The sequence below is a fragment of the Rhizopus delemar genome, genomic scaffold (assembly GCF_000149305.1).
Source record: "Rhizopus delemar RA 99-880 supercont3.11 genomic scaffold, whole genome shotgun sequence".
NCBI lineage: Eukaryota > Fungi > Mucoromycota > Mucoromycetes > Mucorales > Rhizopodaceae > Rhizopus > Rhizopus delemar.
Genome location: NW_027137837.1, coordinates 701,069 through 722,970, shown reverse-complemented (window position 1 = coordinate 722,970; position 21,902 = coordinate 701,069). Strand labels below are relative to the sequence as shown.

Here is a 21,902-nt window from a genome sequence, read left to right as displayed (position 1 = left end):
TTGAGAATTAAAAGGAGATAGTACTTGAAAACTAGTGAATGAGTCTCTATGTAACCTCTTTATTAGATTTCAAGACGAGAGAGAGAACCCATTTAATCAAACTACGCCTTTATATAGGAAATAAAATTATTCAGGGACCGAAGTGTGCTCAAGGTCAATTTTAGTATTGAACTTGAATAATATAAATATTGTATATGGTTAATATTGTAAATGAGTCTTAGAGAATATGTAATATATAATATTATGTATTCAGTACTTGTTATTTTTTATATAAGATTTGAGTAATCTCATACGAATAATAAGTATTTAATGGGGTAAATACGACACTGCATGCACGCTTCTTCAGTTCCAAAAGTTAAAAAAAAAGTTCTGGTTGCCATAATGGGAACATTTTGACCTCTGCTCCAATTATCCGGCAAAAGATTACTATTATGTGCCTCATCGTCAACTTCGAAAGCTTCTATTTCCAATAACTCTTCGTTATCATCATTATTGATAGAAATAACTGCTACATCCAAATCTGAAGTTTGTTCGGTTTCTAAATGCATTTCTTCTACTTCATCATCAGAATCAACGATAACAATAGGGCTGTTGGGGGAAGTAACAGGTCTTTGACGATGAATACCAGCAGGATTGGTGTAGTTTGCGGTAGAGATATTGATAAAAGACATGATATACTAACTTTAATTTGAAAGATGTAAAAAGGGAAGAAAAAAAAAGGGGAAAAAAAACAGGGGGGAAACGCGAAATAAAAAAAATTTATTTAAAATAGTTAAGTCACAAAAAGCAAGAACTCAGACATAAAAAAGGACTGCTAAAACTTTCAGAAAAAAATGACACACACAAGGGTCGAACATGCGACCCTCTACATACAAAGACGACACCTTATCCATTCTGGACAACGACATGCATCATTTTATGATATTCTACCGATTGTGTCACTCATATTCCGAAAATTATCGATTTCCAAATAAGGAAATTGGAAATTTTAAAGTCCGACGGCATCAAAGGTACAACCATCCACTATCGTCCAATCTCCTTGACCTCCATCGTCCGCAAGCTCTTTGAGATGTGCCTCTTTCCCTCTGTTGAAGATGTCTCTCCTCCGCTCGATGTAGCTCAAGGTGGTTTCCGTCACCAGCGTAGTGCATTGGATCAAGCCCTCTGTCTCCATGATCTGATGCACTCTTACCGACGCCGACACAATCATTATCCTGTGGTCGCTTTCCTGGACATCAAGTCAGCCTATGATACAGTCGATCGTCGTATCATATGGCAATCGATGCTCGCCTCTTCTGCTCCTCTGTCCTTGGTGTCCTTGCTGTCCAACATGTTTGATGATGTCTCGGTGTCTGTGTTGTTGCAGAACAATGTCTCTGATCCGTTTGTGCCGAGTACAGGTGTCCTTCAGGGCTCTGTCTTGAGTCCTCACCTGTACTCGATCTACAGTAGCGGACAAAACTGGTGCACAAAAATGAAAATCAGTATTGCATCTCCGCCATATGTCTGCGAGTTTTGTGACATATACCGTCTGAAATGCAGTCTAAAATATACATTATGATATGTAAACGGGAATTGTGTCGGACATCCCGCAGGCATAAGGTCATTTTTAGTGATTTTTTGAATATTTCAATTTTCGCCAAAAATATAGTACTTGTCTAACCTTCCTTCAATTTTCCTCATATCTCTCTCGTCTGCTTTCAGATTTCACAGTATATTAGTGAGCTTTAGTAGCTCTTGAAAAATACATAAACCCATGCTTATTTTGTATTTCCCATTGAATTCCCCCTTTTGTTTTTACCCTATTCACTATGACAAAGTACTTGCCTTATATGCTTAAGAAAATAAGCAACTGTAAAAGCGAAGCTCTGAGATTTCGAATACACTTAGTTCGTACGGCAGCAGATCTTTTTAGGGCAGCAAGAATCTCCAAATGGACAATCAACAGGATAAGAAAGGAAGAAAAGAACATCAAGGCTTGTGACCGTGGTAGTCGACCGGTCGTAGTCAGCAAAATAACTAATGCAATCATCCGCCTAAACTTTCGACAAGGATCTTTACACACAGCTTCTGATGCTCAGCTCTTTTTGAGATCCTTTGGATACAGTATTAGCAAACTGTCAGTCAGAAGGCACTGTAGGAAGCTAGATTTTGAGTCTGGAACTAAGGAATCGAAGATTTTCATTAGCTGTATAAGCCAGAAAAAGCGATGAAAGTGATATCACGACAAACCATCGTATACTATAGAAGGCTGGAAGCCCATCGTATTTAGCAATGAAAAAAACATGAAGGTTATGAGTGCAGATAGTATACACTAATATTGAAAGCAAGTCGAGCAACCTTAGCGATCTTTTTACGGTGATCAAACAATGAAGAATGTTGGTTGCTCTGTTACATTTTAAGGCTGTATTAGATATTGAGGACCAGGATATTTGTGTCAAGTATACGATGCTGTAATAAAGTCATAGATATACACATGTATTTCGCCTACTACATACCACAAAAGCCAAGGGTGTAGTGGTCTAAAATATCGTAATCTCTCGTTTCAGCATGACAATGACACAAAGCACAAGTTAAGGCAAGCCACAAGCTCAATATTTGATAGCAGCGCTTCTGTGCTAAAGGGTTAGTTACCACTAATCCCGGCTTAAGCCTTCTTAAGCATGTCCGGTGGCAATTGAAGGCAAAGCTATGACGATACGGCACTAGACCAAAAAGGGTAGATTATCTTTGGAAAAGAGCAGTTAAAGGATTGGGCTCTTTTACTGAAAGTGATATACACGTATACTACTAGCATATGCCAAGAAGAATATTCGATAATATCAAGAGGTGAGATGATTATACAAAGTCTTAGATTTTAGACACTTTTGCGGTTTTTAGAAAATATAAAATTTTATAAATAAAAAGCATGTTCCTCGCTCAGTTTTAACAATGTCATGCTAAGAATACACATAAATTACAATGGCTAGTATATCTTTCTTCTAATATAGTTTCATGACTATCGCAATTATCGTGAGCAAGTAATAGTGGTTAAAAGCTGAAAAAAAGTTTTGTGCACCAGTTTTGTCCACTACTGTATGTCAACACATTGCCGGCTTTGCTTCGTTCTGCTGCTTCTGCAACAACCACCTCGGTGTTCTCGGTGTCTCCCTCTGGTCCTCCTGGTCCTGGTGCTCTGGTCCTCCTGGTCCTGGTGCTCTGGTCCCCGATTGTCTTCCCTTTGGTCCTTTGGTTGGTGCTGCTGCTTTGTCTTCCTCGTCTCCGTCGCCCACACCCATCAACAGCCTGTTGTATGCGGATGATGTGGCGCTGGTTGGGTCTGCTCGCGAAGTTCGGCATACAGTGGCCGTCAAAATTGGTCGCATGTTTTCATATTTTGCCTATACAGACTACCTTCTACTTCATTTCTTGGCTTATTACAATGATATATACACCATTCGAAAGAGCAAACTCTGGAGAGTTACATAGTAGTACAAACAGCGCCATATAGGTGATGTATTGGTAATAATGGACCATCAAAGTCCGACGGTACATGCGACCAATTTTGACGGCGTTTATATATAAACATTTTTACACACTTTATTTAAAAAAATCAATACTTAGTCCAACGACCTTTTGCTTTAATGACTGCAGCACACCTTTTCGGCATACTTTCGATGTATTTTTGGCATTCTTCTTTGGAAATGGCATACCAGGTCTGACCTATACGCTCCCATAGCTCATGCATACTAGTTGGTGGTGCCTCATAGCTATGAAATAGCTCTCTCTTTAAATGAGCCCACATATGCTCTATGGGATTTAGGTCTGGTGATTGAGGAGGCCATTTCAATGCTTCAAATGGCTGCTGGTCAATCCATTCTTTCACTACCTTCGATGTATGCTTCGGATCATTGTCCTGCTGAAACACTACTTTGGAGGAATCCAAGCCATAACTTTCCATTGTCTTGAGTAAATCATCTTTTAAGACCTCAAGATAGCCTTCACTATTCATACGATGACCAACATCAACTATCCATCCAACACCTTCCCATGTAAGGCAGCTCCAGACCATGATATTACCACCCCCATGCTTGACGGTTTGCTGTACATGTCGCGAGTTCAATTCCTCATGAGGTAGTTTCCATGCATAGGCCTTTCCATCGGATGCAAAACGATTTACTTTAGTCTCATCTGAGAATATGACTCGTTTCCAGTCGTTCACAGTCCAATGTTGGTGCGATTTGGCCCACTGAAGGCGTTTCATGATGTTTTGGCTACGTAGCAAAGGTTTTTGAGGCTTGACAAATGCTATAAAGCCAGCTTTTTTAAGAACGCGGCGCACTGTACTATCACTTAAAGATATCCCAAATTCTTCTTTTAGAGCTTTTTGGATCTCTACAGCATTATTTTTTCTTCCTAAGGTGACTAATCTCCAGATGTAGTTCACCATGCGTTGACTAATTAGAGATGGGCGACCACCTTCATCAACATTTCTACTCATCTTAAGAGATGAGCGGTACTTCTGGACAGTGGTACGACTAACGCCAACTTGTTTCGCTACTTTGCTGTTTGACTTCTTGGATCTCAGCAATGAGTAGATGTTGTTTACTTTGTCATTTGAAATTGCACGCATGTCGGATCTGCAATGGTATAATGTCTTAATGGCGTGTTGCAATTTAGCAAAAAAACACTTACATGTAAATAATAATACGATGAAAGAAGAAAGAGAGAAAAAAAATACAAAAAATTTATTATTAAGCCACTTTTTTGTGACTATATTATGTTATTTATAAACGCCGTCAAAATTGGTCGCATGTACCGTCGGACTTTGAGGGCCCATTATTACCAGTATATTGGGTCTACAGTGATTTCTGTGTTACCATATGATTGTCCAGAGTTTGCTCTTTCGAATGATGTATATATTATTGTAATACGCCAAGAAATGAAGTAGAAGGTAGTCTGTATAGGCAAAATATGAAAACATGCGACCAATTTTGACGGCCACTGTATATACTGCTTGGCAAATGTCATCATTTAGTTTTTCAATAAAATCTCTTGCTGACTGTCGATTATGAGGCTGTTGTTTATTGTTTTCGATCGACATTGATATGTTGTTGGCTGCATTTTGAAAACTTTGAATATATTGATTCCTTGTTTTAGAATCCTGCAACTTTGTGAGTTTCCAAGTGGTACGTGGTTGTTGACTGTGGATTTCTGGTAATATGTTGGGATGATATGAGAAAGACATCATCTTGTGTGCAGAATCCAAAGAAAGATCTTCCCGTATTGTTAGAGAAGGTTTACATAGTTCAGTATCGCTCATGAAGAAATCTATAATGCTGCTACCTTGGTGTGCTATAAAAGTGGGTTTTCCATATGCAAGGCATTGGTTCCATAAGATGAAATTGTGTTCTTGTAACCATCTATATATCGTATTTCCTCTGGGGTTTGTAGAGTTATCTCCAGTATAAGATCCCATTCTTGCATTAGAGTCGCCACATAGGATGGTATGCTTGAAATCGGGCGCTGTATGTGGTAAGGAATCTAGGACCTGACTGACGACGTGATTGTCGAGCGAGGGAGGAAGATAAACACAATGTACAAGAGTGTCTGCAATAATGAAGGAGAGTTTGTATTGGGAAATCGACATGTCGTCGTCGTTCGGTAGGTGATGAACATGATATGGGCAGGTTGGGTTGATAAGAAGACTGATACCTTGATGACCCTTAGTAGCTAGGGGTTGTAATTTGATACCATATGTGTGAAATTGTTTCCAGTTTGTAGGGTATTTGTTAGGTGGAAAAGCCAAGTTTCAGTAATAAGAAGAACCGAGGAAGATTGGGCAAGATGGAGTATTGGCGATATGGCCTGTTTTGCTAGGCCTGTGGCATTGAAAAGAGTAATAGTGATTGGACTCATATCGAGGTTGTATCATCCATAGGAGCCGTGGCTTGGTTCATGTCCTTAGTTTCTTTGAAGGTGCTCATATGATCATCATCGGAAAAAAATATGTCAATATCTTGCTGTCTGTTTATTGTTCGTGTCGGTAAAGTTTCTTGTAAAAGTTGTTTGCTGATCCAGCCTTTTAAATAAAAGTATCGGGCAACGGAAAATTTGACTGGGGTTCGAATGTATTGTAGAGCTCTTTCAATGCGGTTACAGTGGTGCATAAAAGCAAGATCTTCTCGCTCTGCAGGGGTGCGGTCAGCATATTTTGGATCACGAAGCACTTGAGGATCGCAAGGATTAAAGTCTTCTTTGATGGTTACTTTGAAGCGTTGTAGTTGTTGTCGGAGCTCGTCTTCGTAATCATTGTGGATCAAAAGGGCGACAATGTTACGATCAGGGTAGTGTATGTCAATGATACGGCTATTATTAATATCCAATTTGCGCAAGCGAGAGTGAATCTGTCCAATGGGTACTCTAGCCTTTGTAGGCAAGTGGATATATTTAAATCCTTGATTGGTAGAGGGTGGCTGTAACAGACGCGCAGCCGCTTCTTGTCGTTGTAGTCGTCGTTATTGTCGTTGAGCGGTCAATTGATCTTTAATTTGCTGAAGTTTTTCAGGTTGGTGCCATGGAGTTGATTGCAAAAGTGCTATTGCAGCGTTCTGAAGAGGAGGAAACTCGGAAGGGTTCAAGTGGTTTGTGGGGTTCGAGACGTTGCTCTGTTGATTTAGTTGTTCCTGGAGATGTGCTGTCTGGACTGGAAGTCGTTCAATTTCAGTTCTTGCGGAAGCTAATTCTTTTTAAGGAGAGACTGTGGATCGGCTTGGCTGTTGTCGATTTGTGTCACTTGGGATGACGTAGCGCCTTGGAAGGATCCAGAAAATTCAGGATTCATCGATGTTTGTGCGTTTGCAGGAGTAAGCTGTATGGAATTAACAATGTTCAACATAGTTTTGGCTCGGAAGCTGCTGCTGCAACCATTACAACGGAAAATAGGTTGTGGAGGCTCAGATTTATTAGAGCCGTTTCGGCGGAAAATACCCTTTTTTTCGCAATTAGGACATCTTAGAGATTTGCGATGGGTCTCGAAATGAGAAAGTAAGTACTCAATTTCATCCTGTGTTAGGATGTTATTAAGATTTTGCATGTTATTGTCGTTATTATTATCAGGTTTAGTAGAGCCTGGAGGCATAGTTAATGTTCTTTTAATGTTTTATTATTGTTCGTAGTGTGTGTCCAAAAATAATTTAACCTTGTGACATTTATTTTTTAAAATCCGATCAATTTTTTTTTGATTTTCGGCCAATTATTTTTTTAGAAAACGCCAATTTCCATAAGCCTTGTTTTGCCAAATATGAAATAGAAGACAAAAACTACAAAAAGACGATAGTTGTGAAACTAAAGATTATATATGACTTTATTAATAAAAAATATTGAGAGTATTTATACTTTTTGAATGTCTGGGTCTTTACCGCTATTTCAATTGATCGGTTAAAAGAATGATATGGAATATAAGGAAGGATAGTGGATAATCAATAGCCGCTGTCTACTTGACGAATCAAGGGACAATGAAGTAATTAAACTATTGATCTAACGATAATTATAGAATAGGATTGAACTGCCGTTGTTGTAATCAGGTTCCGATATAGTCTTTTAGAACGCTGGTAGGACAACAGGGCAAGATTGGCTATTGCAGAATTCTCACGTTTATTAATAGAGATCTGGTTAGACTATAATTCTGTAGTATCCAAGTTTATCCATGAATGTTCACTTTATTAGTTGTGTGGATACAACATTGCCCCCTTCTAGTTTGAAGCAAACGGTAAAAGGATAAGTGAAGATTCAGGAAAAAGTAATTGTCATACACAATAAGTGCGATAATGATCATAGGGCAGATAAATAGACATAGTATAATTGAGGGTAGATCGTAGTAGTAAGTTGTCATAAAAACCTGATAGTAAAAAAACCTTCTTTAGGAAAAATTGTCTTAGGGAAAAAGACGGTCAACTACTTAGACAATTTAACGTCTTGATCTCTTGCTTCTACTGTGATGATCACGAGTAGGAACGGTACGTTTGGGTAATCTTGCTTTCTTTGAGACAGCAGTATTATTACCTGCTTGACGACGAGCCCAATATGTTTCAATTGAAGATCGATCATCAAAACTAAAAGTAGGTTCCCAAGTGTAATCCATAGGATCATCGTATCCTTTCCAATGAACAAGGTACTGGTAATTACCTGGAGTTCCTTTGTGTTGTATAATTGCTTGAATCTCATAATGTTGGTCATCGATTGATTCTGCACTTTTATTGCTGGGTAATGCTATAAGTTTTAAGTGTGAGGTTGGTACATCTCTTGATAAGAGGTTATTTTGTTTGTCAACTAATATGTAACTGCCATTAGTTGTCATTCCACTTATATAAAAAGGACCTTCGTAATACGGATCAGTTTTGTTTTCCTTATTCACATTTTTAATCATGACTTCACTATGGAGTGGGAATGGTGTGTGAACGATTTTGTTTGTTTTCATAAAATATGCATTGTCTACATCCTGAGTTTCCTTAATGCGTTTAGCAAGAGCAGGGATAACGACTTCAGTAGCATATTTAAGTCTGTTTTCTATTGCTTTAGAATCTACAGCTTCACTTCTAAGAGTGGGTTTAATATGAGAATAATCTTTCATATCATTTGGTACTTTATTGAAGATTACTGTATATGGTCTACTCTTATGAAGTCTGGAATATTTCAGATTCATAGCATATTGGGTTGCAGGTACATATAGATCCCAATCTTCTTTTCTTCCTTGTAACTGTTTAACAATAGTCTTTTTAGCAATTCCTACAAATGCTTCATTGACTGAGTTACCAAGGGGATTAAAAGGGTTAGACACTCTCTTATCGATACCACTGTTATTAATAAGTTCAGTGACGATGGTAGCAGTAAACTCTTTTCCGTTATCACTAGCAATGACCTTAGGCCAGCCGAAAGTACAGAAGATATCAACAAGCTGTTTGGCAATAGTAAGAGCTTGTTTATCAGGAATGGCTTTCAAGATAGTAAAGCGAGAAAATAAATCAACCATGACAAGAAGGAAATTATTTCCGCTCGTAGATGTTATATTAAAAGTGCCGAGGTCCATAACCCAATGATCTAGAGGTCCGTCAGGTAGGATACTTCTAGGGGGATGATAACCTGTTTTGGCAATATTAAACATTTTACATTCGTGACACTTGGATATGACATCCTGAATATCTTGACGTAAATTAGTCCAATGGAGTTTATCACCATGAATGGTTTGTTCTATGGCTTTAATTCCATAATGGCCTAATAAGTGAGCCTTTAATATTATATCTTTTCTTTCCTCAGGAGGAGGTGTGATATAATCTTCATATTGCAAAGCGCGATGCAATAAGGGTTTTGATGATGATGATGATGTTGCAGAAGTGACTGCATATGTTTGTGTTTCATAACTTTTAGATTTTTCTTTAAAAGTTGGTTTTCTTTTTTCTTTTTCTTTACCACGGATACTGTAGATGGCAACATTGTTGACATTGTTACCCCCCTCCAGTTTATTGTCATCTGGGAATAAACGACTAAGTGCGTCTGGGATAATATTCTTAATGCCAGGACAATGAACAATATGAAAGGAATATTCGAAAATTGTTTCAAACCAAACAAGCATGGCAGCATTTGGAACAACTTGCTTCTTGATGTAAATCAAGGCTTTGTGATCAGTTGTCAAGGTAAAATGACGGTTATATAACCATTTATTGTATCTCTCAAACATGAATACAATCGCTAACAACTCTCGTTTGTTTGTATGATAACGACGTTCGGTAGGAGAAAGAGATCTTGCAGCAAAGGCGTTATATTGAATGACTTGGTCGATGACTTTGATAAACGACACCGCCGATACCATAAGCACTAGCATCTGTTGCGACGTAGAATGGGTACTTAAGGTTAGGAATGTGAATAACTGGGGCATTCACCAAGGCATCCTTAATGTTACGAAAACTGCATTCATGGGTTTCATTCCAAATTCCTTTTAAAGAATTAAGAGATCGTAACCGGTCAAGTGGAGCAGTCAAGCGAGAAAACATAGGTAAACTATTACGGAAATAGTTTGCAAATCCAAGAAAACTCATGACTTGTCTACCAGTTTTAGGTGTGGGCCAAGAATGTATATTTGTCAGTTTACGTTGATCAGGGATTAGAGAACCATTGTTACCAATAGTCCATCCAAGAATGTTTACACAACTTTGTGCAAAATGTGTCTTTTCAACATTAATAATTAAGTTTGCAGCAGTAAGACGTTTCAACACTTCACGGACATACTCAATATGTTGATTCATGTCACCAGAGCTGAAGACACATAGATCTTCAATATAGAGTGCAGTGTAGGGAAGATCTGCGAACAAATTTGTAAGAACACGCTGTACAATGTTACCGGTACTTGTCAAGCCAAAAGGACAATGACGAAATTGATACTGCATACCAGTGAATGGATGAGTAAATGCGGTTTTAGGTCTATCAGATTCTTGGATAAGAAAACGATGAAAGCATGCTCGTATGTCGAAAGTAGTAAATATAGTAGCAGAACCCATACGTTGATGAAGATCACTGATTAGAGGTAAAGGCATTCTATCAACATTCTTCACGAGTTGGTTAAGCATACGTGGATCAATAACTGCTCTTTTCTTAGTGTATAATCCGTTAACATCCTTTTTTCCAACAAGAAAAATAGGGTTGTTGAAGCGAGTATTGGAAGGAGCAGGTTCAATGACACAATCATCCAACCAAGTTTGAATTTGGTCTTCCATGATTTTTCTGTTAGCAATAGCAATATCGGGTTGTCTTCGATAAGCAAAGGCATTGGGTTCAGTATCAAGAGTAATGATAGCACCAGGTAAATTACAATGAGAAGACATGGGGATACTCGTATTAGCATCTAACAAAGGTTGAATAGTGCTCATCAATTGCTGTCTTTCCTGTTTAGTGCCAACAGGAGTTTCATTTGGCTTATAGTCATCAGGGTTAACTGGATCAGGTATTTTAGGAATATTAGGATTTAACCAAGAAGTGGCTAATCCTGTTAAACCTATTCTTAGTTTAGGCAAAATGTCAAGTCCTAAACAAATGGGGACATCACTGCTAAAATCAAACACTTCAAATTCATATGGCAAACGGATTTGGTTATAATAAACAGTAAGATTTATTATGCCTAACCGGCTTACAATACTTGAACTATTATGTCCTAACTTGATCGATCCTGGATTAGGTGTTGGAACTAAACCAAGCGACGAACAGAACGAAGGAGACACACACGAAAAAGTTGAACCGGTATCAATCATGGCCCATGTTTTGATGTGCTCTACAATAATAGGAACATAAAGCGTATTAGTGTTTGAAGGCGCTTTAGAAAAGATGTGATGTGTAATGTACTTACAGGCCTGAGCAGCTTCAGCCACAGTAAGGGCTTCTGCAACATCAATGTCCATATCGTCTGACGAATCGGGAACAGAGACAACGGGACCAGCAGCATCAGTCTTACGACCGGAAGAAGCATCACTACTACTTGTAGTAGGAGTGGCAGAAGAACCAACAGAGGCAGAAACATCGTTACCAGAAGAGGCAACGGAAGACAAGGAAGAAGCAGGGGATCGACTCATTCCGCGAAACAAATGAGAAGGCCCAGCAAGATCAGAGTCGTCAGCCGAAGAGCCAGTTGAGCGACCCTTTCCTTTGCATCGATGACCAGGACGCCAGTTGTCAGCACCACAAGAGCGGCACGGACGTCCCAAACCGGAAGGTTGGTTTCTTGGATTCCACTGAGAGGCAGCAGAACCAGAGGAGACATCAACTTGGGTAGAACCCGAAGAAGGAGAAAGAGAGGAAGATTTCTTCATAGCACGACATTCATCGTTGCTATGGGTGGTGGTCTTATGGAAGCTGCAATACTTCCTAGAAGCCTTTGGATAAGGTGCAGCACGAACAGCAGAACCAGAGACAAAAGCAGAGGATTTCTTCCGACCAGAAGAAGAGGAGTCATTGACCATGGAGGGGCCAGCAGAAGTGTGAGAAGCGTTAGCAACTCTACGTACTTTGTACAATGAATGGTACAAAGTCTTGGCCAACTTGACAACGTAGTCGACCGATTCTTTTTGCGCATCCGTACAATTGGCTAAGGACACGATCACCTTCTTGTAAATGTCGGCCTGAAGACCGATCAGAAAGCAACGAGTCAAGACACAGCGATCTTGGATCTGTGCCAAGCGACGGAGGTTGTTGAAACGTTCAACGTATTGGTCAACAGTCTCAGCAGCAGTCATGGAGATGCGTAACAACTCCGTTGTAGACGTGGCCTTTTCTTCAGCCGAACCAACACCATAATGGCCAGTAAAAGCCTTTTTGAACTGACTCCACGTATGGACATCCTCCTTTTCTTGATATTCATCAAGCCAAGTACGTTGACTAGACGACAAGCAGGGAGGGAGAAGACGAAGCCAGTGTTGATCAAGATCAAGACCATGTGCGAACATCACGTCCTGAAACTTTTTTAAGCAGTGCTTAACATCCACAGAGACAGGGGCAGATGGGTCAAAGACCGCACCCTTCCACTGCATGAGGGGTAGGTTTGGAGGTACAACATTCAAGGCTGCAGGGGCAACCTGAGGTGCACCAGTCCAAGCGGTAGGAACAGCATGGGTCATAGCTCGTTGGAGGAGATCTCTAGTATGAACTAGTCTCTCTAGGTCCTTGGAGCAGGCTTCGTACTTGGCGCGCACCATGCTATCTTCCTCTGACTCAGGGGTCGTGGAAAGAAGACGAACAGACAAGTTAAGGATAACTTGGGTGGCACCGATGATGGTGGAATCCAACTCCTCAATAGAAGAGTGGATGGATGGAGCTGCGATTCTAGGCTCAAAAGAACCAGAAGAAACTGCGGACGTGGTCATTCCAGAGGACTGTGCCTCTGAAGATAAGGTAGATACATCTGACATACGACGGGCGTTATCAGGATAAGTTTTATCATTACTACTGGAAGAACCAGCAGCAGCAGAGTTAAAGTCATTTGAGTTTGACATAGTGGTAAGGTAGGTAGTAATAAAAAGAGGGTTGTTTTTAAAAATAAAGTCAATAAAGAATTCACAAAAAAAAATGTTTTGCCAAATATGAAATAGAAGACAAAAACTACAAAAAGACGATAGTTGTGAAACTAAAGATTATATATGACTTTATTAATAAAAAATATTGAGAGTATTTATACTTTTTGAATGTCTGGGTCTTTACCGCTATTTCAATTGATCGGTTAAAAGAATGATATGGAATATAAGGAAGGATAGTGGATAATCAATAGCCGCTGTCTACTTGACGAATCAAGGGACAATGAAGTAATTAAACTATTGATCTAACGATAATTATAGAATAGGATTGAACTGCCGTTGTTGTAATCAGGTTCCGATATAGTCTTTTAGAACGCTGGTAGGACAACAGGGCAAGATTGGCTATTGCAGAATTCTCACGTTTATTAATAGAGATCTGGTTAGACTATAATTCTGTAGTATCCAAGTTTATCCATGAATGTTCACTTTATTAGTTGTGTGGATACAACAAGCCTGACTGTATTATACTATTATCAATAAAAATAAAACTTCTACAAAAAAATAAATGGGTTCTCTCTCCAGTCTTGAAATCTAATAAAGAGGTTATATAGAGACTCAGTCACTAGTTTTCAAGTATTATTTCCCTTTTAACTCTCAAATTTATTACCTGCAAATATCTCATGACAGAAGAACACGTAACCTGTCATGTTTTGACATGTCAATAAGATAACAGTCTTATCATTCTAAGCTAAATCTTTACAAATGAGTTTGAATAAGAATAGATCCTGATAATTGCCAACTGCCCTGAACAGCCAAGTTTCACTTTCATCTCAACAGTTGATTATTTACATCAGTTTATAAAGTTTTCCTTATACATGTCAAATCATATCGGTCGTAACTATCTCTTGTCATTTAATCTCAGGTCTTGCTCAATTAATATAAATAGCTTTGGAATCTTTCTTTAATAAAAGTATTCGACTTTAGAACTATTGTTCGGTCTCGTTAATTCTTCTTTGTTCATATTTTATACTTAAAACACTTCATAACCCTTATTTATTTGTCATCAGCTGTATCATACTCATCAATTATTAATCCATGACATGAAATATTATCCGCGTATGAAAAGTATAAATAGAGCGCAATTTTTCTATTAAATAAAACAATCTCTTTATCGAGTCTCGTCCTCTCTTGTTCCTTTTATTCTCTTGGATAAATCATTTGGACCTTATTTCGAAAGTCGAACCTTACTTCAAAAATCAAATCTTATTTTCCTTTGTCTATAAAATAGACAAGATTTTATTTCTATTTTACTTCACTTCTCTTAACTTAACTTCTCTTTGTTATATTTTTTATATAAATAACCAATAAATCAAGTATCTTTATCTCTAAATCTTTTGGTATAACACTCTTAAAACACAAGCAAGACTAGTCCCTTGAAGCAAATTATCTTCATTGTAAACGCTTTCAAATTTCTTATTAAATTACTACAAACAAGTCTGATCTATTTAACAAGATCTGGTGGTCATTCACAACAAGCGAATCCAATATCAATACTTTAATTCAAGCCTTATTTTTTTTTATTCTTTTTATTAACTTTATTCTATTTCAAAACCGAAAACTCTTACAAGCGATTAAAGGAAGAAAAATTACAGCACAAATGATGAATTTTTGGATCAAGAGAACAATGCTGATCACAAGAACAATTTTTTGATGTCCAGCGACATTGGTGTCGGTCGACATAGATAGCAAGCAACATAAGCAATAAGCCGCGCCAATTTTTATATACAGTAGGTCAAAAAACTGCTGCAAGGAATTGCAAAATTCCGGTTTTACAGCTGGTTTTCCATGGGTACTGCACCAAACTATCCCAAATTTTGACTGTTTGTACCTCAATGGAAAGTGCATTTATTCGTCGATTATCGGATATGGGCAATGGTTATTGGTGGAATTTGAGATCACTAAAGGTAGTATTATGAACATCCGACATTTTTTACTTGTTCAGATATGTTTGAAATGACGAATTTTAATACGACCCAACCGGTTGCTATCATAATTTTTCACATTCTTGACATGATTAGAATGTTGCCAGTATATAAAAGCGCTTACAATTCCTTTATTTTAAATTTTATATTTCCTTACTTAAATTATTTCTCTTTTTTACCTTATTACCAATCGCATGCCTAAACGACTGCCAGAAGGAAAAGTAGACGATCTCAAGCAAGCATTAACTGGATCCACATCAACGTACGATATTGCTAAAGAAATTGGAGTACATGAATCAACTGTCAGTAGATACTCTAGACGGTTGTTTCCAAATAGGACAAAAAGCATAGGTGGTAGACCTACAGTAGTCTCCAAAGTGACGAAGCGGTTAATAAAAAGAAAAGTCATTGAAGGGGTTTTAAAGACTGCCAAAGAGGTACACCGGGAGCTGGTTCAACTTGGCTACGATATCTCATACCAGTCAGCAATTAACGTACTGAAATCAATGGAGTTCCATTCTTCAATAAAAAAAAAGAAGCCGTTTTTGACAAAAGCTCATATGCAGCATCGATTAGAATGGGCCAAGAAGCATCAGGATTGGACAGTAGAAGAATGGCGAAAAGTCGTCTTTTCTGATGAAACCAAGATCAACGTATGGGGCTCTGATGGCTGTAAGTATTATTGGAAAAGACCAAATGATCCTCTTCAACCGCATCATCTAGAACTTACAGTCAAGCATGGAGCAGGCAAATTGATGATGTGGGGCTGTATAACTTCTGAAGGACCAGGATATGCTTGTCAAATTTACGATGGGAACATGAACGCGAATGTTTATCAGCATATATTGGACACTACGCTTCGTGATACTATGCAATACTACAATTTCAACTGGTCCAACGTTTACTTTCAGCATGATAATGATCCAAAGCACAAGGCAAAATCTACAATAGACTGGTTAGATAATCATCAAGTGCGGTATATTAGCGATTGGCCAGCTCAGAGTCCGGACTTAAATCCAATAGAACACGTATGGCATCAATTGAAGTTGAAGCTCAGCTGTTACGAACGTAGAGCAAAGAATACGGATGAGCTTTGGGAACGAGTAGAAAAAGTATGGAATGGCTTTGACAAAGATCTTTGCCAAAGGTATATCGATAGCATGCCGGCAAGAATTCAAGAGGTTATTAATAAAAAAGGAGGGTCAACTAAATATTAATAAATAAATTCATTCCGTTCAAATTTTCGTTTTTCCAAATTTTCAAATTGCGCATCTCATACTTCCTTCAATACTTATCCAATAGGGCTTAAACTCTTTCGGATTTCTCAAGACATGTAGAAGATTTACTATGTGGGAACAGAGGCAGTTTGTGCCATTGTAACAGGATGTGCGCTACAAAAACCAAGAAAAATGGATTCCTTGCAGCAGTTTTTTGACCTACTGTAAATAAGATGAATATTTTAAACAGAATAACAGAGATGTAATATTGGGTGAGTAGTTTGTAGTCGATTAAAAGTAAAAATAAAGTGTAAACAGGAAACTGATAATCGATGAGACTCTTGAACCTCTTTATTGAGTGAAGACAGGAGAGAGAGCTCATTAAATACAAACTACGTCTGATTTTATAAAATTAATAATTGAAGAACCGAAGTTGCGCAATGTAAATTACTAAAGTTGTTTATGAGTACTGATGGCTATATAACACTACGTGTTATATAGAGGTAGTTTTAAATTATATGACATGGAGATCTTGAGTAATCTCACACGACATTTGAGTATTTAATAAGGAAAATACGACAAGAGATTCAATAAATCAAATCTTCTTGTGCTTAAAAAGCAATCTTTTCTTTTTATTTCTACATATTCTTTCTGATCTGATTCCCGAGTTATCACGAATCAAGAAAGATCCCTTTTATTTTTATCTTATATCAAACAATCTTACTCTTAACATTATTGATCTATAAAGAACCTGTGGTCACTACTTAAAGCCAAATTGCTCTATCAAAAGAACCATTAAACTTCCAATCAAGTTAACTAAACTCAAGTCATTCAAGGTTTCAAACCTCAAACTAAACAAATCTACATCAATTTAATACAGTCTAAATCCCAGATACTAACAAATTACACTAAAAACCAGAAACATATAAATAACCTCGACATTTTAACAGCAATCTATACTTCACTTTACTCAAATACTCTTATCTTGTTGCCTTTATTTACATAAAGAAACCTCCCTTGAAGTAAATTTTTTTTTATATTTTCACAAGAACAAGAAGTCCCTTGAAGAATATACACTTCATTGTAATCCTTCTTCTTTTGTTTTATCTTTTTATTTTTACTTTACTCAAAATAGTTTGATCTATTCAATAAAATCTGGTGATCACTAAACACAAGCAACTCATGTTCAAGTTATTAATCCTTATTGGACTCAAACTCTTCACAAATCCTTGATCTTGCATCAAGATCATATTAAATCAAACCTATTTAACGTTATAAAAACCTTACAAACGCCAATTTCACAATATCAATTATGATTATGATTTATGAATACTTTATTTTTGAACGCTTTCATTTTTTAAATCATATTTCAAAATCAAATTTTATTTTTCTTGTCTATAAAATGAACGGCTTATACTATTTTTGGAAACAAATGTCCCGTTAATTTGTTGCTTTTTTTGTGTATGTTGTATTATAAAGTTTGTAAAAATGCGACTTCGCTTTCTGAAAATGGTGTATACTTTCTTTTTCATCACTTATTTTCAGGAACATAGTCTCCTAACGAAGTGATCAAGTTCTTTCTGCTGGATTGATCTCTTGTCTGGCAGCACTAGTTTCAATTTCCATGGTCGCTTTCTGTTTGTTTCTTCGTAGGTTTAAGCCTTATTATTAAAAATGTTTCTTATGATGACCAGCTAAAATACGGTATCTGAATAAAATCTTCATATACAAAAAACACACACACACGCTTGTTTTCAGTATATTCTTAAACACATTTTATTAGTAAGCCTAATATCTCAGTAACTCATTTAGTATTACTTTTAAATTATAAGACAAGTCCCTTGAAGCAACAAGCATCCTCATTGTAAACCAGTTAAATAATTTTATCAAGCTATCTTATTATATTTCAAATCTGATCCATTTAACAAGACCTGGTGCTTACTAATAAAAGCAGATTACCCTTGAAATTCTATGCTAGACCTCTATTTCTCAAGTTTATTATCAACCAGGTAAGAGCCAAGAAATTACATTATTGTAACGGTGTAGACTTTAATTTTTGGTACCAGAAGGTGCTTTAACACAAGGTAGCAAACTTCAGCAGCATTTGACTCTTTCTTTAAGTAATCCAAATCCAGAAAAATACAAATGAATACTTTCGGATAGATAAAATTTTTTTTTATAAGGAGACAAGTCTCTGAGTTTATTAAGTAACCGATTTAAAATGGCATGTGATATGTTTTTGTAGATTTTAAGGATTTTAAATTGTTTTTGTGTTTTTGTTTTATGAAATGATTTAGTTGAAAGAGAGGTCACCCGTATAAGTGTGAGATCGACGTCGAGATGAAGAACATGGCAGTATTAAATGCGGAAGAGGTACAGGAGAGATTCCATCGCAAATGAGTAGTTCTTGCAAGGAGGCAGACAAAAGTTGATTAGTAGAACTTATTGTGGCAGAAGTAGTAAAAGGACGTTGATCGAAGATCGAGGACCAGTGGTTGTGCCAGACAGCTAACAAGATACTACCAAAGAAGATTGAAGGCTCTTGAATAGCAGTGGGGCGGCAAGTAGGAAACTGCAAGAGAAAAAGGGCGCATCGTAACGAGTAGGTCGAGAAAGGCTGTTCAAACTGCGAGACCCAGAGAGACGACCAAACGGCAAGTTTACGAGGACATTCGAGGAGGAAATGAGAGGGTGTTTCTTCTGGTGCAGTACAAATATGACAAATTTTTGATGTCCAATAAAGGTTCGATCGACAAGGCAGTTTGTTGTGAAGTAGCCTGTACCAGATGTCACGGCTTTGAGGTCTAAGAGGGAAGCGCCATAAGGCGAGCCATTTGGAGGAGGTAAGATTCGGATAAAGGCTTGAAGAAGATTCTGATGGACAACATAAACGACGATAACGTCGAGAGGTGAGACGGAGGCGGACCCCAGGATGATCAACTAAGGACACTGTAACCAGAAAAGGGGACATGTCGACTAGAGAGTGGGTCACTGAAGTAAACGATGAGGCAGGACGCAGGAAAGCTCGAATAAAGAATGGCTGAAGCTTCAGTTGATCAAGTCGAACCCACTTTAGAAACCATTTAGTTAGGTAGGGGTGAATGGCGATTTCGGCGGGGAGTTTTGGTTGTAATCTTCCCTTGGTAGAATCGAATTTGTAAGCCAAGGAACAAGGCAACTGAGCCATCGATTTCGGTAATGGACAAGAGGACGAGAAAACAGAAACATCACCCAGCTTAAGACATAGAGCTGTTTGCGGATTGATAACGACCTGGTCAAAGAGATGCGGAAGATTATCCACAGCCGTGAAAAATAAAGAGAAGACACCATCAGAGGATTGGGTCAAAGCCTTAGGTCGTAAGGAAGGAAAAACAAACGCCTGGCGATAATCCAAATGTATAGGCACTTGGGACCCAACAGGTAAGAAATGCCTCAAGAGATGATCGACGAGCAGAGGCAATACAACGGACGATTGTAACGAACGATGGTGCCAAAAGTCGGAGGTAGGAGAGCAAGGACGATCATGAAGAAGAGGCAATAACCATCTCAACTGTAGAGCACTTTGCTGGATGTGAGGATTGAGAACCCCCAATCCACCTTTGTTGCGAGGAAAGCACATGGTCTCAAAGCTAACCCGTGGTGATCTTTTGGCAGAAACAAACCCTGATATTTGAGATTTCAGCTTTTTGAAGAATAAATTTGGAACGGAAAGAATGCGGAGCACATGCCACAATTTGGAGAGGATCAAAGAGTTTAAAATAGTAACACGACCCCGAACAGACAAAGACCGATGAGAGTGCAGTTGCATACCAGTCGTAGTTTTAGACAGTAGCGAAGTAAGATAGGTGTCACGTTGGGCAATGGAAGAATGGAGAGGGAAGCCCAAATATATGACCGGATCACGAGATGAGCTGTCATGCCAGGAGTGGATCTGTTGCTGCAAGAGAGGTGTCCGCCAGATACGCTGATAGCATAAGCGAGAACCTGAGAGGGAGACTGCTTCTGTTTTATTAAAGTTTACCTTTGCGTTGGAAGCCTTAGCATATATATTGAGATGCTCATGTAAAATATTGAGCTCGTGGGGATCATTTAGGAAACAGACAACGTCATCCGCGTAAGCAAGTAATTTCACTTTGGAGCGAGACTCCAAGTCAGGGGGAGAGCAGACAGACCGTGGAAGCTGGAATCCAGAGACATGAGGGCTTGATAAAATACGTCGCAGGAGCGGCTCGAATGCAAGGTTGAACAGAACCGGCGAGATGGGGTCACCTTGTCTGAGGCCTCTACGCTGAGGAACCGGTGGAGAAAGAAAGCCATTGATATTGAGGTGGAGGTTAGTGTTGAAAAACAGCGTTGAAAGACTGTTGACGATAGAAGAAGGAAAACCAAAGCGGTGGAGGACTTGACATAAATAGGCGGGGTGGACCCGGTCATATGCCTTCTCCTGATCCAGCAATAGTCCGATGGCAGTAGACGACGTGAGGCGGGCATGTTCCATTATGAGTTTCACCAATAGTCCATTGTCAGCAATGAACCTCCCTCCTAAGAATCCTGTTTGATAAGGATTAATCAGTTTTGAAGCGCATTTCACTATACGGGCATTAAGAAGTCTAGTGAAGACCTTAGCATCCGTGTTAATCAGTGAGATAGGCCGCCAGTTCTTGAGATCTTTGAGGTCCCCCTTTTTGGGAAGTAGAGATACAGAAGTACCAAACCATGAAGCTGGGAAAATCCCTTTGGAAAGAGCATCATTGTAAACTTGAAGCAGAAGATCTCGGCAGGACGGATGAATGAAAATGAGACGAAGAATTTCGTACGGTAAGCCATCAAGACCAGGACTGCTACGCTTCGGGCAACGAGAGACACCGTCCAGCAGAGCATCATAGGTGAAACTGTTGGCTAAAAATCGTTGATCTGAATCAGATAGGCAAAGAGAGGAGGGGAGAGTCGACAGAAGATCCTCGACTGCATTGTCATCAATAGGGTCAGGACTGTAAAGATTACCGTAGAAGGAAACAGAAGCATGAATCATTTCCTCAGTTGTGGAACAGAGTGTGGACGTGACAGGATGGAGCAATTGCTTCATGATCTGATGGGTCTGACGTTGAGCAGCAGTGCGTTTCAAGTATCCAGCTGAAAGTTCTCCTTGTTCTCTCCAACGAATACCTGCCCGTAATGCCAATGTTTCTGTGTGATACTGCTGTATGGATGCCAGTTGGCTTTCAACAATTGACAACTGAGGCGTAAGACTTGGTAGAAGACTTGCATTGGCAGCAAGACGATTCACAATCCCGGATCGTTTGCGATGCAAAAGCGATTCAGCTTTAGTTAAAGTGAATGCTGACCGACGAGAGAATGATTTAGCAGCTTGAGCAACGGATGTTTTGACCTTGTCTCATTTGTCTTGTGGGGACATATGATGAGATATTTGCAGATAAAAATTTGAGAATTAAAAGGAGATAGTACTTGAAAACTAGTGAATGAGTCTCTATGTAACCTCTTTATTAGATTTCAAGACGAGAGAGAGAACCCATTTAATCAAACTACGCCTTTATATAGGAAATAAAATTATTCAGGGACCGAAGTGAGTTCAAGGTCAATTTTAGTATTGAACTTGAATAATATAAATATTGTATATGGTTAATATTGTAAATGAGTCTTAGAGAATATGT

At 38.5% G+C, this 21,902-nt stretch overlaps 9 protein-coding genes across 9 annotated transcripts; 2 read left to right on the top strand and 7 right to left on the bottom strand.

Annotated features, from left to right (window-relative positions):
* Positions 1–287: 287 nt before the first annotated feature.
* RO3G_12957 (uncharacterized protein) lies at positions 288–671 on the bottom strand (the record flags this gene model as incomplete). Its single annotated transcript, XM_067667541.1, has 1 exon — positions 288–671. One exon carries the CDS (start codon positions 669–671, stop codon positions 288–290), a length of 384 nt encoding a protein of 127 aa, XP_067523642.1.
* Positions 672–1,069: 398 nt separating this feature from the next.
* RO3G_12956 (uncharacterized protein) lies at positions 1,070–1,561 on the top strand (the record flags this gene model as incomplete). The annotated part of the gene is made up of 1 exon (XM_067667540.1): positions 1,070–1,561. One exon carries the CDS (start codon positions 1,070–1,072, stop codon positions 1,559–1,561), a length of 492 nt encoding a protein of 163 aa, XP_067523641.1.
* A 1,519-nt stretch (positions 1,562–3,080) lies between these two features.
* RO3G_12955 (uncharacterized protein) lies at positions 3,081–3,365 on the bottom strand (the record flags this gene model as incomplete). Its single annotated transcript, XM_067667539.1, has 1 exon — positions 3,081–3,365. The coding sequence occupies one exon, from the start codon at positions 3,363–3,365 to the stop codon at positions 3,081–3,083; it is 285 nt and encodes a 94-aa protein (XP_067523640.1).
* A 227-nt stretch (positions 3,366–3,592) lies between these two features.
* Positions 3,593–4,612, bottom strand: RO3G_12954 (uncharacterized protein; the record flags this gene model as incomplete). Its single annotated transcript, XM_067667538.1, has 1 exon — positions 3,593–4,612. One exon carries the CDS (start codon positions 4,610–4,612, stop codon positions 3,593–3,595), a length of 1,020 nt encoding a protein of 339 aa, XP_067523639.1.
* A 1,282-nt stretch (positions 4,613–5,894) lies between these two features.
* RO3G_12953 (uncharacterized protein) lies at positions 5,895–7,120 on the bottom strand (the record flags this gene model as incomplete). Its single annotated transcript, XM_067667537.1, has 2 exons — positions 5,895–6,407; positions 6,776–7,120. 2 exons carry the CDS (start codon positions 7,118–7,120, stop codon positions 5,895–5,897), a joined length of 858 nt encoding a protein of 285 aa, XP_067523638.1.
* Positions 7,121–7,948: 828 nt separating this feature from the next.
* RO3G_12952 (uncharacterized protein) lies at positions 7,949–9,471 on the bottom strand (the record flags this gene model as incomplete). The annotated part of the gene is made up of 2 exons (XM_067667536.1): positions 7,949–9,265; positions 9,448–9,471. The coding sequence occupies 2 exons, from the start codon at positions 9,469–9,471 to the stop codon at positions 7,949–7,951; spliced, it is 1,341 nt and encodes a 446-aa protein (XP_067523637.1).
* Positions 9,472–9,794: 323 nt separating this feature from the next.
* Positions 9,795–13,013, bottom strand: RO3G_12951 (uncharacterized protein; the record flags this gene model as incomplete). The annotated part of the gene is made up of 2 exons (XM_067667535.1): positions 9,795–11,215; positions 11,375–13,013. 2 exons carry the CDS (start codon positions 13,011–13,013, stop codon positions 9,795–9,797), a joined length of 3,060 nt encoding a protein of 1,019 aa, XP_067523636.1.
* Positions 13,014–15,573: 2,560 nt separating this feature from the next.
* On the top strand, positions 15,574–16,322 carry RO3G_12950 (uncharacterized protein; the record flags this gene model as incomplete). The annotated part of the gene is made up of 2 exons (XM_067667534.1): positions 15,574–16,160; positions 16,316–16,322. The coding sequence occupies 2 exons, from the start codon at positions 15,574–15,576 to the stop codon at positions 16,320–16,322; spliced, it is 594 nt and encodes a 197-aa protein (XP_067523635.1).
* A 2,201-nt stretch (positions 16,323–18,523) lies between these two features.
* Positions 18,524–21,316, bottom strand: RO3G_12949 (uncharacterized protein; the record flags this gene model as incomplete). Its single annotated transcript, XM_067667533.1, has 1 exon — positions 18,524–21,316. One exon carries the CDS (start codon positions 21,314–21,316, stop codon positions 18,524–18,526), a length of 2,793 nt encoding a protein of 930 aa, XP_067523634.1.
* Positions 21,317–21,902: the final 586 nt, after the last annotated feature.